This window comes from Sinocyclocheilus rhinocerous, unplaced genomic scaffold, assembly GCF_001515625.1.
Source record: "Sinocyclocheilus rhinocerous isolate Xijiao unplaced genomic scaffold, SAMN03320098_v1.1 scaffold754, whole genome shotgun sequence".
Lineage (NCBI taxonomy): Eukaryota > Metazoa > Chordata > Actinopteri > Cypriniformes > Cyprinidae > Sinocyclocheilus > Sinocyclocheilus rhinocerous.
This window is the reverse complement of record NW_015658045.1, coordinates 296,583-315,376: the sequence shown is the minus strand read 5'-3', so window position 1 is coordinate 315,376 and position 18,794 is coordinate 296,583. Positions and strand designations below refer to the sequence as shown.

At 35.5% G+C, this 18,794-nt stretch overlaps 3 protein-coding genes across 4 annotated transcripts in view; 2 read left to right on the top strand and 1 right to left on the bottom strand.

Moving 5' to 3' along the window:
- Positions 1 to 4,283, top strand: part of nphp3 (nephronophthisis 3) — a 28,312-nt gene extending 24,029 nt beyond the window's left edge. For both annotated transcript variants that reach the window (XM_016530257.1, XM_016530256.1), the window contains 4 exons: positions 1,642 to 1,882; positions 2,088 to 2,213; positions 2,317 to 2,432; positions 2,940 to 4,283. In XM_016530257.1, coding sequence (XP_016385743.1) covers positions 1,642 to 1,882; positions 2,088 to 2,213; positions 2,317 to 2,432; positions 2,940 to 3,105 — 649 coding nt within the window. In that variant the 3' untranslated portion in view covers positions 3,106 to 4,283. The remainder of the gene's footprint in view (positions 1 to 1,641; positions 1,883 to 2,087; positions 2,214 to 2,316; positions 2,433 to 2,939) is intronic.
- A 1,461-nt stretch (positions 4,284 to 5,744) lies between these two features.
- On the bottom strand, positions 5,745 to 12,736 carry LOC107722030 (ubiquitin-like modifier-activating enzyme 5). The gene is made up of 12 exons (XM_016530258.1): positions 12,466 to 12,736; positions 12,315 to 12,360; positions 12,132 to 12,221; positions 11,771 to 11,880; positions 10,439 to 10,525; positions 10,262 to 10,346; positions 10,022 to 10,126; positions 8,925 to 9,052; positions 7,278 to 7,413; positions 6,748 to 6,826; positions 6,550 to 6,656; positions 5,745 to 5,938 (listed from the first exon to the last, which is right to left on the bottom strand). The coding sequence occupies exons 1-12, from the start codon at positions 12,612 to 12,614 to the stop codon at positions 5,861 to 5,863; spliced, it is 1,200 nt and encodes a 399-aa protein (XP_016385744.1). The 5' UTR covers positions 12,615 to 12,736; the 3' UTR covers positions 5,745 to 5,860.
- Positions 12,737 to 13,400: 664 nt separating this feature from the next.
- On the top strand, positions 13,401 to 18,065 carry LOC107722031 (DNA topoisomerase 2-binding protein 1-like). Its single transcript, XM_016530259.1, has 5 exons — positions 13,401 to 13,777; positions 14,160 to 14,259; positions 14,376 to 14,510; positions 17,499 to 17,642; positions 17,808 to 18,065. The coding sequence occupies exons 2-5, from the start codon at positions 14,173 to 14,175 to the stop codon at positions 17,991 to 17,993; spliced, it is 552 nt and encodes a 183-aa protein (XP_016385745.1). The 5' UTR covers positions 13,401 to 13,777; positions 14,160 to 14,172; the 3' UTR covers positions 17,994 to 18,065.
- The last annotated feature ends 729 nt before the right edge of the window (positions 18,066 to 18,794 follow it).

The window sequence follows — 18,794 nt, the reverse complement described above, 5'->3', positions numbered from 1 at the left end:
TATATATATATATATAAATATATATACATACAGTGCCCTCCATAATTATTGGAACAGTAATAACAAAATTGTCTGCTGTGGAGTCAAGACATCTGCAAATATGATTAAAAGATCATCAGAATGTCACATTTTTAATATTGGGTTATTCAACACAGAGATGTTTTACCAACTAAGAAGATCAGCACTTTTAGAGTTCCATCCCCTATGAAACGACTTCCACAGCAGAATTACAGAGGCTACACAGCAAGATGCAAACCTCTGATCAGCAGCAAACATAGAAAGGCAAGATTAGAGTGTGCAAAAAAGCACAAAGGTGAGCCAGCAGAATTTTGGAACCGTTTTATGGACACTGTTAATTTATGGGAGTAAGCAAAAGTGAGGAGAAAAAAAGGAACTGAAAATGATCCTAAGCATACAACCTCATCTGTGAAGCATGGTGGAGGTGGTGTAATGGCGTGGGCATGCATGGCTGCCTCTGGTTTTTCTCAACTTTATTAATGACTTAATGAATGATGGTAATAGCAGAATGAATGCAGAAGTGTACAAAAACATCTTGGCTACCAATGTTCAAGAAAATGCCACAAGATTCTTCAGGAAGTGCTTCATATTGCAACAGGACAATGACCCAAAACACCCTGCTAGTTCAGGCAAGGAGTTTATCAGGGTAAAGAAATGGAAGGTCTTAGATTGCCCAAGTCAGTCTCCAAATTTAAATCCTATTGAACATGAATTTCACCAGCTAAACAGGAGACTAAAGGCAGAAACTCCCCAAAACAAGCAACAGTTGAAAATGGCTGTATTAAAGGCTGGGAAAAGCATTTCAATGGATGAAACCTAGAGTCTGGTGATGTCTATGGGTGGCAGACTCACTGCTGTGATTGCATGCAAGGGATTTGCAACTAAATATTAGCTTTTAAACTTTCACAGTTGCTTTAAGTTCAATTGTCCCAATACTTATGCTCACATCAGATTAGGGAATGAAACTTTAAAAGCGCTGTCCTTTTTATTTGGTAAAACATGAATGTGTTGAAACGGCTAATAATAAAATGTGACATTCTGTACTTTTGTTTCAAATTCGTCTTAACTCCACAGCAGACAAAGCAATTTTGTCATTACTGTTCCAATACTTATGGAGGGCACTGTATATATATATATATATATATGGGACAAGACTATACATTTGCAGAAGGAGCTATTTTGGCTATATTCATACTGCAAATTTGTTGTCTTTCAGCGAAATTAGCCATTCTGGCATTGAAATAGGTCAGTCAAATGATTCATGCAAATGCCTAATAAGGTGGTGTTATAAGCTCAGCACTGCTTTGTGTACAGGGGTAACCAGGGTAACCAATATTTTTCTGATTTTCAATAATCACCACCTACTGTCAGAGAGTGAATTTGCATTTTTTATTCAGCTTGTCTTGCTGTTGACTCATCCCTTGTCTTAAAAATAATTTAAATGTCTTTCCTCATGTATTACACTTAGTGGGTACCTAAAATTTACCTTGAAAAATTTCTGAAAAGGCTTAAATTACATTGTATGACAAACTATTCTTATACTTCATTACTTTATTAATAATACACATTTTCCATTTGCAGTTATATAATATGCATTATAACATGTTGGTTTTTATAACCTAGTGCTGCAAAAATGTTCTTGACCCGATCCCTGGAGATGCGCCAGCGTGTGCTAGGGCCGGATCACACCGACTGTGCCCAGTCTCTGAACAACCTAGCTGCGCTCCACAGCGAGAGGAAAGAGTATGAGAGTGCCGAGGAGCTGTATGAAAGAGCGCTTGACATCCGCAAACGAGCACTTGCCCCAGATCATCCCTCTCTCGCCTATACCCTCAAACACTTGGCCATGCTTTACAAACGCAGGGTGAGAAACCACAGGAAAGTTTTTTTTTTTTTAAGGTTTTTACAACTCATCAGCTCTGCAGAACATGTAGCAATCAAGTGGCAATTATGCATACATTCATTCTGAAATGATTGTCTTTGTGTGCTTTTGTCTTTTTAATATTATTAATGAATCTGTGACCCTTTTTAATTGGCTGGCTGTCTTTGTTTGTCTGTGTGTGTGATAGGGGAAGCTGGAAAAGGCAGTGCCACTATATGAACTGGCTCTTGAAATCAGAGAGAAGAGCTTTGGGCCTAAACACCCCAGTGTGGCCACTGCTTTGGTTAACCTCGCAGTGCTCTATTGCCAACTGGTGAGAAACGTCTCAGACTTCACCCACCTGCTGTGTTGTCAAACTTTCCAGTCCACTCTGTTATCTGATGATGTGACTCATGTGATGTGTGTTTGTGTTGCAGAAGCAGCACAGTGATGCATTGCCTTTGTACGAGCGCGCTCTAAAGGTATATGAGGACAGTCTCGGCCGACTGCACCCTCGTGTTGGAGAGACTCTGAAAAACCTGGCAGTACTCAGGTTAGCCATGTTTTATTAGCTCAGCTGTACTGGTTAGATTTAGATTAAATTCATGGCACATTCAACAAATGTGTTAGGGGCCATTCACACAGAACTGTGTGACAGCGCAAAATGATTACTATATAAGGATACTATTACACTGTAAGGAAAAGATTTGACAGTTTTGTGTTAATCCAAAGTTGGCATCATTTGGAGTCTTCACAAATGTTGTCGTCATCTGAAATCTTCGCAAAAAGACAAATATTTACAGCAGTCAAATATGGAGTGCCTCAAGGATCTGTATTAGGCCCCCTGCTGTTTTGATTATACATGCTGCCCCTTGGAAACATTTTATTACAATTTGTAAATATTGTATCTTAATGTAAATAATAGAGGAAAAGTGATTTACCATATCTAGAAACCAGAATTTTTTTGAATTTGGACCACATAGTAACTACATAGCAACCATCCAGAAAACCCTAGCAACCTCGTAGCACCAACATGGCAACCACTCTCTTACTTTCTCAGCTACGAAGAGGGAGATTTCGAGAAGGCCGCTGAACTGTACAAGCGAGCAATGGAAATAAAGGAGGCTGAGCCGTCTCTGGTGTGTGGTAAGGCCCCCTCACGTCACTCATCCAGCGGCGACACCTTTAGCCTGCGAAGCCCCGCCCTGCCTCATGCCTCAAGGTGACACCTGACCCCTCAACACTTAACTAAGCTGAACTCTTACCTCTAATAATAAAGCCATATTGGCCACACTTGCTGTGTTCAGGCATGTGCTTGAAGTCTACATGGAGCAATCAAAGATGCATGGTAAGAAAACATTGGGATCCAACTTGGTTCTCATTCCTACTGTAATTTACAGTATAAATCATCAGTGTTTTAATGTATCATTCATTGCCACTGGGTTTATAAAAGGTGCTCTCTGACGGAAAACCGGAGAAAGTGTTTTATTCCTGTGATTTTCAATAACTGTTGAAACCGCACTCCATATCATCAGCATACCAATGACATTTCTAATGCACTGCTGTTAAACTGTGAGGTGTAGTAAAGTCACTATGACCAGAATAGTTTTATTTGTGGAGGGCCACCTCAGAATTACAAAAAAAAGATAACTGAGAGAAGTTTAAATACATTTTGGAGATATAAAGTCACAAGATACTATGTTGCAGTTGTGAGATGTCACAATTACGAGATATGAGGTCACAACTGCAAGAAATAAAGTCTAAATTACTGTATAAAAAATAAGGTTGCAATTGAGAAATTATGAGAAATAACACTTAAGTCACGGGATATGAAGTTGCAAATATATGAAGTTGCAATTGCAATAAATAATGTTGCTATAAAATATGAAGTAATTTGGAGAAATAACAATGTAATAATGAGATGTGAAGCTGTGTTACAAATATGATACATAAATTTGCAATAGCGAAATATGAAGATGGCAACAGTGTGAAAATAGCATCACAATAACAAGATATGAAGCCACAGTTACGAAAGTTGCAACTGCAAGAAATAGTGGCGCAATAATTTTTTTTCTTCTCTCATATGGCAAAAGGCCTTATTAGCTATTGATTGTTCATGCAATGGAAAATATTATTTACATTTTCTCTCGATATTAATATACATTTGAATAGTTTTCTCCTCCAATTATCACTATGGCATACTTTTTTATTATAAACTTGAGTACAAGTCAAATAACTGTTAAAGTTCAACATGTTGGTTGAAGAAATAGAATTACCTTTGTAGTTTATACAAAGTATTAGTATATATTAGCATATACTAATATTAGTCAGTATTAGTCTCTTCCAAAGCACTTTTCACTTGCATGGTACAAAAACTTTTTGGAAACAAATATAATCACATTGCATGTGAACTGAGATCCCGAAAAGCTTATGTGTGACCAATTTCAGCACATTTTTTTTCAGGTTTCTATCACTGCTGCCTTCAGCATATGCAAATTACTCTGAGTGCAACTAAAGACAAAGTCAAGCATAATGGAAGTTCGCATCATTTTAGAGTTGCAATACAATTACTAAATACCTTCCTGTAAACATGTAAAATGAATCTACAGTGATCCAGAGTCTCAGCTCCTTCCTCTGGTCTATGACCTGCTTCCTGTCATGCAAAGTAACCTTCACCATCACTTTAAAATGCAGAACTTTTGTAAATTGCACAGCAGTACTAAAGGGCAGCTGTCATACATAGCCGTACAAAACATTATAACATATCAAGATAAAGGTAATCAATAAAATTAGTGATTTTATTGTATTCAGTATTTTATTTTATATGGTCTCACATTTTTGAGAGGGAGCATTAAATGGTTCAACACCACAGAACACAGCATGTGCAATAATTATGCTTTTTGTACTGCATTATGACAGTGTCAATATATGTAGTTTAGTTTATACAATGACTGTTCATCTGAAAAGTGCATCTATAATAGATCCATATGATATTATGAACCATATTTTTGTGTTTAGAAATGGTACTGCTGTTGATTTTTTTTTATTAAAAAATACTTAAAGAATCAATACTTAATGAAATCAGTCTAATGTGCCTCATTTTGTAGCAAAATCATCTTTGAACTATTGGATTCTGGTAAAACATGCTATATATTTAATAATTTACTCTAAACTTCCATTATGCATCACATTGGTGTCTTACAATTTGTGCCAGGACTTAGAGACGTTTTATTCACTGCCAAGAGGTGTATTTTATACCCAAATTATTCTAATGCACATGATCCATGCACAAAATAATATCGTGTATTATCTACCAATAAATGCACAATTGAATGAAAATAACAGTTGTAGAGGTTTTTACTCAATGCAGAGGAAAACAGATCTCACAACTCTCACTAAGGCTTCTTTCCATTGATCTACTAGTTTAAATGCAGGAAAAGCAAAATGGAATGTAACAATAAATTTATTTTTTCTTTTGCATTATTACAATGTTATCCCATTCAATACAGCAGTCAGAATCAGGCCGATGATGAAATGTCAGAAAATAATTTAGTGATGTTCTTTATAACATCTGGCTGGGTGTCTACAAGCACATTCATTATTAGACATGACAATTACATATTTAGAGGTGTGACTGAAGTCTTATCTGTTTTCGTTGCATAGCTGTTAACAACAGCTATTTAAATCAATCATTGAGATTAGTTCTTTTAACCATTCCATGCCAACTCTGAAACATTAACACTGAAAACAAAAGATCAACAGTGATGGCAATTCAGTATTAAGACTTTCAGTTGAAGTAAACCTGTAAACATCTTGAGTGTTACAGGCTGCTTGCAAAAACAGAATAAAAAACTAAATCCAAACTCATTTAATATGAGACCTCCGATGTTACATGTGCATAAGTACAAAATAATAACGAGTTTGTCTTTAGTGTCTCTGGGAGAGTTCAAGGATGTCATTTTCCTCTTGCTTGTTGTTTCCTTACATCTTCTTCATCTGAGCCATCAGCTCTTCTAAACTCTGGTCTGTTTCCTCCACCGTCTCCCCTGATCCTCCATCCTGGCAAAGAGAAAGAACACATGGAGTATTACACATTCATGGTAGTCAAGAGAGAGTAATGATTACCAAGGCTGCATTTATTGTCAAATATTATTACAATTTAAAATAACTGTTCCATTTAATAATGTCATTTATTCCTGTGAGGAAAAGCTGAATTTTCAGCAGTCATAACTCCAGTCTTTAGTGTCACACGATCCTTCAGAAATCATTCTAATATGCTGATTTAGTGCTCCGTAAACATTTCTTCTTATCATCAGTGTTGAAGACAGATGTGCTGCTTCATATTCTTTGAGAATTAGAAAGTTCAAAACAACAGCATTTATTTGAAATAAAATTCCTTTGTAACTTAAATGTCTTTACTGTCAATTTTGATCAATTTAACGTATTCTTGCTGTATAAAAAGTTTACTGACCACAAACTTTTGAACGTTAGTTTTAATTATTTGTCAGGTAACTGCATTTTATGTTTTCATTGATCATATAAGCATCCGACCTAAACCAAAAATCACATCAAATATTATAAAATGTAACCTCACTGCCTGTCAAATTTTTTAATAATGCAGGAAAATTCTGAATAACCAAAGTGTTGTGTTATATTTCAGTGGGTCGTACTTTCTCAGGTATGGTGTAGGCTACAGTAATGCCCTCCGGTAGATCTGGCACCGGTCCTGATGCGTCCTGTAGCTCTGCCTCTGACACCTCTGACACCAACTCAATGCCTGGCAGAAAACAACATCAACGTCAAACTTACATAACACTTACAGATTTCTGTTTTATGAATGAGGAATCTGATGTGTGTGGGATGCCAACCCCATTCATTGTCCTCATGCACCACTACTTCTTCTTCTTCCTGTACTACTTCCTGCTTCGGCCGCTCTGCTTCTTTTTTCTGAAGTAAGAAAGGAATAAGAGATTATATACTGTTAGTATTAATACTTTACTGGTTTTTGTCACACTATATGCCTTTGTTTACATCAGCGACCAAATAACTTGCTTAGAAACAGTCGGTGTTTATATTTTGGAATTTTTTTAAACAATTTAAAAAAATAAGTCATGTTCAACAAACCTGAAACTACTTCAAAGACATGCAGTTGCAGAAAATGAATAAAAAATAAACTAAAATTTAATATAAACTTAAAAATAATACATTTTTTTTTTTTTTTTACAAAAACAAGTTAACAGAATCAAGGAAAAAACGTCCAGAATTAAGAATTTAACAATGTTGTGGTTAAATAATATGTAATTATTAATCAATAAATCACTCTTTGATTAAACTATCAAGGTTTAAAAATTCAGATAAAAATGAAATGTTTTAATATTTGCATTTGTAGGAGTGTCACCTTGTACTCGTCCTGTTGTCGTCTGCAGTGTCTGTCATCACACTGTGGGTTGGCCTTCATTGCCATGCTCGGGAAGAAATCCTGCATGGCATTATAGCCCAGGTAATAACTCACTGTCCCAAACCCCAACAGATACCTACAACACAGATAATTTCATTCCACACCATGTGTTTTAATGTCCTTCAGAAAACTACTGACAGGCCAAGACCTCGGAGGATGTGAAATGACCAAGGGGTGATGGGTTTGGCTGATTAGTTAGAATGGTTCAAGTTGGTTCAGTTACAAAAATGGCTTTATTTTGCCATCTAATGGCATTTGTGTGATACTACAGCATTTACTATCCACTGCACAAAGTATTCAGTATAGCTAAACTGAAATAGGATACATCACAGCCTGTGGTAATGGTGTAAACTTATCCCTGTAAAGCCCGATATATGAAATAATAGTAAGTCGTTTTTTTTTTTTAATGGAACACTTTAAAAAATGTTTATGTTCAAATGTTTATGCAAGTGACATAGCAGTAGGATTTCAGTAAAATAAACATACAGATTTTAGTTTTTCAAGCGTTTTTATTTTATTTCTCATATCTCATTAGATAACTTCTTAGGTAAATGGAAAACCTACTTAAAGAGGTTGTTCTACCTTATTAAGCAAGTGACAGTTCTCATGCAATATGCTAATATTTTCCAAAAAACGAATAGAGATTAACACATTTTCAAAAGATTTGTGAGTGATTTGGAGCACAGAAGAATTTGGTCAGATAAAGGCTTATTAAGGAAAGTTTCTGTCAAACACATTATCTGTATTAAAAGGGCAGTTAATAAAAACAAACAAACTGTTGAGCAGCAAACAGGTATTTGAAGCTGCTGGTGTCTCTGGAGTTCAAAGAGCATTTCATGCAGGCTGGCAGTTGTGCATAAAGCTGCATTTCAGGCACCCTAACCAAACCTCACAAACAGAAACCTTTACAATGGGTGTAGAATTACATGAAAACTAATTTTTAAATAGTTTAAATAGATCAAATACCTGTTTGCTGCTCAAGAGTGGCTTATTATTATAGCTGCCCATTTGATTCAATTAATTTGTTTGACAAATCGATATGTCACTTGCATAATAATTTGTAAGAAAGTGTAGTACAATATAGTGAGAATATGGTGCTCATACTCGAGGAAGAAAAAAAACACCTCAATTTTATTCAGAGGCCCAAAGTGAGCAAAAGTATACAAAATGAAATGTATGATTTTTTTTCCCCTAACAAATTATGTATGGATAATCAAGTAAACCCAAGTTGCTTCAGTCCACTACGTGTTCGTGTTGAAAAATTGCTAAAAATGTAAAAGTTATTCTTATGTTCACTTAACATAAATCATTAAAGATTTCACGGCAAAATGACATGAACCACAACCTTAAGTGGGATGCTTTAGAATTATTCTAAAAGGCCTTTTAATTGCTAAAAAGTATAAACTATCAATCAAATGAAAAAAGTCATGTAATAGACTGTGAACACGAGTTTTTCAGCAAAGCTTGTCATGTTGATTTAGAGACCTTGGAAATTTGCGTATCAAATATGATACAGTAGGCTTTATAGGGATAAAAACAGCATGGTTAGGCCTGTGCTGAATCATCAGGATAGTGATGAGGTCTTACTTCAGGACATTCTGTACAAGGAGCCCGGCGACCACTCCCATTGTGGTGGGCAGACTGGCGGCACACACTCCGTCCCTCTTCAACGTCTTCTCGTCGATATTTGCAGCCACTATGAGGGGAGGTGCACACTGACACACACACACACAACTGGATCAGATCACTGTTTCCCACCCATCTGAGATTTGACAGAAATAACCAATGTTTTATAAACGGTGCACATAAGTTTTTCAGCCTGTTTCTCAAAAGAGCACCTGGAGATTTGGTTTGGTCCTCACACTGCACATAGTGTGAGCCATTAAATATAACTATTAAAAAAAGAATAATAGTGATAATAATATTATTGCACTTTATTTTTTTTATAAACAAAATAAAGTGTTACTATTATATTGAAATACTATTATATTTATTTACTATTATACAGTGGGTACGGAAAGTATTCAGCAAATGGCTGCAATATAACAGAGTGAAAAATTTAAGGGGGTCTGAATACTTTCCGTACCCACTGTATATTTAAAAATAAAAAGGGAATATGTAATAAAAATACAATTATTTTATAGTAAACTTAACAATAAAATGCTAATATTTACTTTTTTTTAAATGTGAATTCTCATCATTTTCAAACTTAAAATCAGCAAGCTTTTATTTTGGCGTGTTGCCAGTGTTGTGCCCAATTATGACCCTCCCGCCAGATTATTACCCCACTAGTATTGGTAGGTTTAGGGTTAGGTGTGGGGGAGGGGTTAGTATTAGGCAATCAGGTAGCGACTTATACAATATTACAGTTTGTTGATCTAAAATTGTAATTGTGCATTACCAAAGAGAAAGGAAAACTTGAAATCGCATCATATGACCCCTTTAACAGCTGTCAATCATGTGGGTATGCAAATGAGCGGTCTGAACTTATTTGCACAGCGCAATTTCTATTTTGGTTGCGCATGCGCACCTGCGTACCACTTATGTGCACCCGTTTATAAAGCTGGTTTATGACACAGAAACTAGATAGTAGAAGAGGGTACAACCATATGAAATGCTTTTTAAGTTCATAATTCATATTCAAGACACACAGTATGTGTTTTGGGAGTGTGAGTGTGTCATACAGCAAAACAGGCAGTTTCTCCAGGGATGATGAGCTGGATGTGTCCAGAAACGGCATTCTCACTGACGCCTGACTCCATCCAGATCTGACCCAACTCATTACATGCCTATGAGAGAGAAACAAACATGTACGTAATTGCTAAACTGCAGTGACTATGTGTGAAAACCACTCTTAAAAAAATATTTAAAATATATGTATATATATTCAAATTAATTCTTACAGTTTAATGCCAAAAACTTACTGTATTAATGGCCATCCGAGCCTCAAAGTTATCAACACAGCTGAGGACCAAATCTACAGGCTTCCCCTCCTCAAGTCCTCCGTGACTGAAAACACAAAAGCAAGTTTGTTTATTACAGCCAAATTGAAAATGAGATGGAAAACTTTGAGCTTACTGTGGCAGTAAAAAAAAAATCACCTAATGCGGTCCATGAAATGTGTGAAGTTGTCCATTGTGGTGATGTTGTAATTGTGGGTCTCAAAAGCAACGTCTGGATTAATGTTCCTATGAAGGAAAACAAAGAATCAAAATGGGAAATATCAGCTAAAATGCTGGAAAATAACCTTTTATTTATTTTTTTATTATTTATATAGTGCCTTTCCAACACCCAAGGTCGCTTTACAGAGCCAAATAAGGAACAGAGCCAAATAAACATCAACATCAAAGCACAATACACAAGGGCTGTAAGTAATATACAGAGGTCGCTTACAAAGTTAGGTTAAATACAACAAAGAGGGATTCAAATAAATAACATATCCATAACAAGGTACAATTTATGGACCGAAGAGTAATATGAACTGAAGAGTAATATTCAGAGGAAAAACATGTTTTTAAAAGGTTTTTGAAGGAGAGAAGTGAGGATGTTTGACGGATGTCTTGAGGAAGAGCATTCCACAACCTGAGAGCCACAACACTGAAAGACCTGGCTCCCAGTCACCAGACTAAACTTAAGGGTGACTAACAATCCCACACAAAATCATAAGAAGCAAACAGTAGCATAAGGCTGAAGTAAGTCAGATAAATATGCAGGACCAAGGTTATGGAGAACTTTGTAAGTGAGAATTAGTACCTTTTTACCACCATTTATACGCAAGGAAACCGGAAACCAATGTGATAGAGGATTGGAGAAATGTGCTCGTTCTTTTCTTGAATGAATGATCAAGCGGGCTGCAGAGTTTTGAACATATTGTAATCGTTTGATATTTTTAGCTGAAAGGCCATAAAGAAGTGAGTTACAGTAATCTAGCTGAGATATGACAAAGGCATGTATAACAGTTTCAGCATCCTGCTGTCTGAGAGAGGATCGAATACGAGATAATTTTAATTTTTAATCCACATTACAGTTTGTTAAAATGAAATGAAATAAAAACAGAGATAGCTGGGGTGGATTTCCATAAAAAAAAAAAACAGAACAAATAAGTTTGATAAGCCTCACACTGAAAGAAGAAAGTCATATACACCTAGGATGCATCGGGGGTGAGTAAAACGCAGCCTAATTTTCATTTTGGGGCGAACTAACCCTTTAATCTAGTTGTTAAATACAAGTTTGACTAAGAATTCTGAAACAGCAATATCTCATGCTGATTTGATACTCAAGAAACATTTTTTATTATTATTAATGTTGAAAACGACTAAACTGCTTAATATTTTGAAACCTTATGAATAGAAAGTTAAAAAAAAAACATTTGAATCGCATATATTTAAATTTTTGAAACACTATAAATGTCTTGACTGTAGCCTCCAGCTTACCTAAGAGTGTGCTCTGCAGCCTCAACTTTACTGAGCCCTGCCTGATGTGGCTGGAAGAAGAGGCGGTTCATGTTGGCCAGCTCCACCTTATCATAGTCAAACAGCAGCAACTGCGGGGAAGAAAGCCAGACACAGCAAAAGAGGCATGACAGTCTGTTACTGGGGGTTATGCTATTGGCTTCCCTCCTGTACTCCAACTTGCAACACACACTACAAGAATAATGGGGCTTGAAGAATGCACCAATTTTAACTGAAAAACATTAAGAAGGCACACCATAAACCGGCCAGTCAGTGCATCCTTCCATTTGATTCATGCGTCCTATATATTAGATCTATAGGAATGAGGATAAAGGTGCATTACCTTACCAATGCCACATCTGGTGAGCATTTCTGCAGTGACACTCCCCACACCTCCAACTCCCACCACTGCCACAGCATACGAGCGGATTTTCTGAGAATGACAGCAGGGGATAGTGGTCATCTGAACACGAGCAAGCAGTTATCAATATAAAAGTCTCATAAAATAATAAATACACATGTTTACCTCGTAGTCTTGAACTATGCCCATCCTTTTGAGTGCCATTAGACGACTGTGAGATATTAAACACAAAATTAAAGTGACTGCCGCACCGGGTTTAGCCTACCATCATATGTTCAGTGATAATAAATAAACATAGCAGCATCAAATTGCTCACCTGTATGGATTTGAGTCTACGACTTCAGCACTCATTTTAACAATCTTTGGTCTGAGATGATGTTCAGCATCACTTTGCTTCTGTTTAGATTTAATTAGTTCATTTTCTAACTCACGGATTCGCAGCTTCAGTTCCTCAACGGTTGCCATTTTTTCCCTTAAAAATCCTATATTATAATAAACAAGAGTTGATATGATCCGATGAGAAAAATAAAGCACGCCAACGGTTAAAATTAATGTACACGTCCGCACGGTTAGAAATCAGCTTCTTCTTCTTCTTCTTCTTCTTCTTAGTTTTATGGCGAGTTGCAATCTTTGCGCATATCGCCACCTACTGTGCTATTGTGCAATCAGGATTAGAAATCAGCTGGCGATGAGTGTGTCTAGATATTAGCCCGGAGTGAAACACAAAGTTCACAGAAACGAAAGTTCCCTCAATGAATGATTCCCGCTAATCGATTCGTTCTTTTAATTGAACTGGTCAAAAAAAAAAAAACTCACCACATGTAAACACATAACGTACTACTGTTTATTGCGTTTAGTTCGACCATTTTCCAAGTTGAATTTGTTAGAGCCATGACTCATTGCCGTTTAGAGCCTAAATACAATTTATATTTAACAATACTACAATTTATTTACAATACTAAGTATTTTTGCATGTGAACAAATTAGTTTTGTGAGCCGGTTAAATCAATTAATTGAAAAGACTCGATTCAGAAGAACAACTCCCTTACGAATCGCACGTCGCTAGAATGAATATGTAGCAGAATAAAAAAAAATGTATTTGTATATTTTCTTTGTATTTGGGAAATAAGTGTTTTCCTCTCACTTCCAAAAATACATAGAGTAAAAATAATAGTTGGATTTTTAACCATAATTTCTTTCATTTATGACACTACACTCCTCCAGTCCGGTGGGTGGCGGTCATATATTTTAATATTCTCGCATTTCGCCAAAGATGTCCTTTCTTTCAAAGTACTGCGCATAGACATAATAAATACTATTCGTAAATAGTATTTATTATGTCTATGGTTATATCTACTTGGAGGAAACAGAAGTGAAGCGGAAGTTATTTTCAGAGCTAATGGCGCGAATGACTGGAACACGGCTTCACACACATAGGTTTTCTAAATAAAATACTGACAGATTAGCAAATGAATTATCCTGCTGTCTTATACAAGAGTTGTTTCTATGTGTGTCAGAAGTGAAAAAAACAAAAAAAAAACAAAGGAGAAATGAGATCAAAGTCTTTTAGAAATTAGTTTTAATCGTAATCACCGCGCAGCAGCGCAAGACTTTGCTTCTGTCTCGCGGTAAGTCTTCATTTGTTATTATGAGTGTTTGTTTAGGTTGTTTTATGTTAATTAAAACACACACACACACACACAATAAATGACTTGCTTTTAGAGCTGTGCAACAGTTTGACACTCTTTGATATCTTGTTGGCCTTGTTTATGAGATTATCAAAACAACCTGCAATGAAAAGTAGATTGTTCATTATTAGTCTCTCAGTCCTAAATAGCATCCAGTTTTTGTTTGATTTTTGTATTAATTTGCTGTTTACTTTGCACTACCGAATAGTAGTATATTACAGAATAACACCGTGAGACAACAGGATACTAATTATCATTAGCAGATGTTTACATGTTTCTTAATGACAGTATTAAATCCTTTGTTTGTTTCCACATGATGTAGATTATATGTCACCATGTCAAAAGGCAACAAGGATGCATATGTTGTGAAATTTGTTGAACGCAATGGACAGAAGAGTGATCTGGCTCGCCAGGCCCATAAGGTGATCATAATGTGTTATTCTGTGGTATATCTGTCATTAACTGCTCCTTATATCTTATAATATCACTAACCATAATATCACTACTTTTGCTCATATAATCATATGCTCATCTTCAGGCAATAGTGGAACTGCAGTCAGAGAAATATGTGCAGACGCTGGATGAGGAAGCCACACTAGAGCTGGACCACAATGACAAGTCCCTGTTTGTTTTCAGTGACTTCACCAGCAATGCCTTTAAGCACTGCAGGAGGGTGCGTTTGTGTGAAGATTCATTTACAACACTGCATATCATCTGCTTTTAGCAGTGATAAGTAGTTGGGGACTTTTATTCAATTCCATCCAAATAAAATATAACTCCATATTCTTTATATTTACATAAAATGTGTAGGGTTTTATGATCCCAGTTAGTGATGAACTTTAGAAATAATTTTTTTTGACTAAAATGAATTCATTACAGAAACACCAAAATTAAAAGTTTTTACTTAGCAGGAAACAGAGAAAGTCCCTTTAATTTAATTTAATTTAATTTAAAGGAGATGTGTTCTTAGGTGATAAACCAGTCGTAGTTCTTCAGCAAACACGCTGCCTTTATTTTAGCTGAACAGATTTTATATATTGCTACTCTAGAGTTATTTTTGGTCAAGGTGAAGTATATCCACCATGCTGACATGTTTAATCATGCTGACAGCTTATCATGTACACAAAAGAAATGCTTAAAATGTGTCATCAGTGAAACACTAATTAAACATTACTGATTTGGTAAATATTTTTTGCCTTCCAAGCCCATTTTGCTTGCATCGACTAACCGGCAAAATACCGGAATTGGCGCATTTCACGGACGAGAATCCATAAAACACATTATTAGACTGTTTCCCAAGGCTGCATGAAGCGTCTCAAACTCCATCTCTGCATGTTGTTGTGAGTTTGGGTTTATTATAACGTTCATCTGGGAACGCAACAAGCGCCATTTCATCAGATTTGTAAGGTAAATCATTTATAAATCTACACAAACACAGGAGAATACATAGCGGTTTCAAAATAAAAGCTCAAACCTTGAGTTTACACGTTTTGATGTCCACATATTCTTTTAATTACAGTGGCTATAGCATTTCTGTCCTAAAGAAATGGCCAAATATTAAAGATCATTTGTGGACATTTGAATTAAATGGTGCTTGGTCAATATAATAAAACCATTTGATTTTTTGCTTTTGATACTTTATTTGAACTAATTATTATTGCCTCATTGCTTTTATATATGTATTTTAAGTAATTTTAAAGGCTATTGTTCACTTACATCTATTTTTATTACCACAAAAAATTTAATTAATAATTATAGGGCCCAATGAAATCTGTTTTATTTCCAAATTCAGTTTTTTTCCATTTAAATTTTTCTATACTCTGTTTTAATGGTTAAATTAAATTGTATTAATCAAAAAGCCTGTCTAATTAATTGAGTTTTACAGTTTTATCTTTACCCAATTCTGTTTTCCATTATTTTCTGGATTCCATTTGAATGGTTCCATTAAATTTTAATAATCAAAAGCATCTCCAATTAATTGATTTTATTTTTTTAAAAAAAGAAAAGTTTTTTTTTTTTTTTTTTTTTCAGAAATACTGCACATTTACATTTTTCTCCTAAATAAATTCTGGTAAATAACATTTCTGGTAAATACTCCTTTAAAAAGTGTTTTTTGATTATAATTTTATTAGTAGTAGACTAGAACACATGGATATGTTGTCATTCTTGCACTGTAATACTGAACTTTGATTTCAGTGATTTGGACTATGAGATGGACACTTGCTTCTTGCACTCTATGTTGCACTTTACTTTTGCTTTAAAAAAAGGATTTCATAGAAATTTGGATTTCATTTGGTTTGAATTTTTTGTGGGAAATTAATCGTTAAGATTAACTGATTAATCGATAAATTAGTTGATGGATTAATCAAAATAAAAATAGTCGTTAGTGGCAGCCCTATAACGATAATTAGACAATATTTTGCTGAGCGTGTTATTGTGCTGGTATTTTGGCATGTAGTTGTAAGCGTGTTAATGTGCTAATATTCTGTGAGGTTGTTAGTTTGTAAGAGTAACAGAAATGAACTTTTCCAATAAGTTTACATTGATTTTTACCTTTATAAGACAATTTTCTTTCTAACCTAATTAAATGTATGCATCATCTTTTGTGTCAAATTCTTACATTTAATCAATCAATTAAAATAGTAAGACATAGGGCTACCAATCAAATGAAATCAGTATCGACAAAATTTGTGTTTGCAATGCAGAGGTGGCACAGAATCTGCATTTGAAGTGGCATTTAGATGCATTCACACAGACTGTTTAATGCAGGACATGAATGCAGTTAACCTGCAGTTACAAATTCATAAATAATGTTTTGATGATTTAAAAACAAAACGTTCAATAGTGGTATTTGAAATGATTCTGGGAAAATATATTTTAAATATAAACCTAATATCACCAGTAGGTGGCGGCATATCACTGCATGAATGAGGCATTGAGTCATTCATTCAACCGATTCGTTCAAACGGCTGATTGATTCAGTAACGAATCACCGCCTTTTTTTCTCAGAGACGCAAAACAGTTCTGCTGTGGCTTTGTTTGGAACTATTTTCGTTGTTGAAGTAGAGCAAAAACAGGAACTTGTGTATAAAATGTAAGTCAATTAATATTAACTTCAATATTAAAATCAATATCATTTGCAATCGTACTGATATTTGGAGAAAAAAAAACTGTACTCTTTGTGTGATATTAACTATATCAGCTTATATAAAAATAAAAGATATGAAAGTCATACATGGGCATATTTGCCCCCTTATCTTGAATTTTGGGGGAATTCTACATGTATTTTAATAGGCTAAATCACGCAGTGAAAGCGTGAACTCTAAATGCACTCGGCAGTAGTCTGACCTACATCTCATAGTGTATGTGTGCAGTCTCTGCATGTGTTTTTGTTTGGTTTTTGCAAAATACTCGATAATGTCAAATCGCATATCGTTTATACAACAATTACGATATTATCGCAGACGATATATATCGCACACCCCTAGTATAACGTCAGTTTTTTTTTTTTTAATGAACTCTTGTGTTTTGACTGAACATTACATTTTAATTCAATTAACAGCATTTATTTAAAACAGAAATCCTTTGTAACATGTTGTTACTGTCAATAATCTTACAATGTTAATAATCTTACAAAACTGTATGTTTGTCGTATTTGCAGCTGGGATGCAGGATCGTGAGTCCTCTGGTAGTGCTGTTCTGTCTGCAGAAGCAGAGATGTGTGCCCAAAGCAGAGCAGCCTGTGTACAGCATGGCCATGGCTGATGTCACCGTCTCCTGCACCAACCTTGACAAAGAGGCACGGGTCAGGAGAAAACATTTATGATGAAGTCTAATATATAATTGTTTATTTTCTCCACGTTTGCTTACATTATGTATAAAGTGCAATTGAAATGAAACAAGTCAAAACGTTACATCTGTATGTGCAGTTCTGCACGACAAATAAGCAGCTGTTTTGTCATTCTTGTAGAGCGAAGTGATGGATCTTGTCCAGCTGATGGGTGGACGAGTCTACCGTGATCTCAATGTTTCTGTTACTCACCTGGTGGCAGGTGAAGTGGGGAGTAAGAAATACCTGGTGGCCGCAAGCCTTGGGAAGCCCATCCTTTTGCCCAGCTGGGTGAAAGCATGCTGGGAAAAGTCTCAGGCTAGGTAACATCTACATTAGTGTTTCTCAATGGGGGCAGCATTCAGATAGCATCGGGGGGCGCTGGAAGCAATATTTTTGAAAGGGGGGTGCTGAGATGTTCTTTTAGGGTGTTTGGTTAAGACGAGTTTACACCAAAGATGTATGAGCTGAAACTTGCAAAAGAAAATGGTTTGCCATGTCCTAACGCCGTCTCTACACTGAATGCATCAAAGCGAACATTCCAAATCTGTCCAGGTAGCGTGGTAGAGCAAGTGCATGGATTGAGTCAGAAATACAATGCGGCATCCGTTTACTTTGAGCGTGTATTCAGTGACGGAATCAATCACTGATTAGGCCTTTAATTAGGGTTGCAAAAAGGTGGAAAATTTCCAGTTAATGTCGGAAATATTTCAGAAATTTTGGAAACTTTCCAGGATTTTTTGGAATATTCCAGGGATGTTTGGAAAGTTTCCGGAAATTTTCCACCCCTTTGCAACCCTATTTTTAATAGGTTCTATGTGCTGTTTTTTTCTGTATTTTTGATCAAATAAATGCAGCCTTGATGAGCAGAAGAGACGTCTTTAAAAAACATTACAAGTCTTACTGATCCCAAACTTTTGAGCAGTAGTGTATATATAAAATATAATATATTTATTTTATAATTTTAAACATTTATTTATCTCAAGTAACACCTTTTTATGGTTTTAGTTTTAGTCAACTATAATAACTCTGACACAAGCTTACAAAAGGTGTTGACATGACCTTCTGGAGAACGTTCTGGCAAGTAGATAAAGTCAAGAGCAGGGTGGGAAATTAACCTTTAGTTAA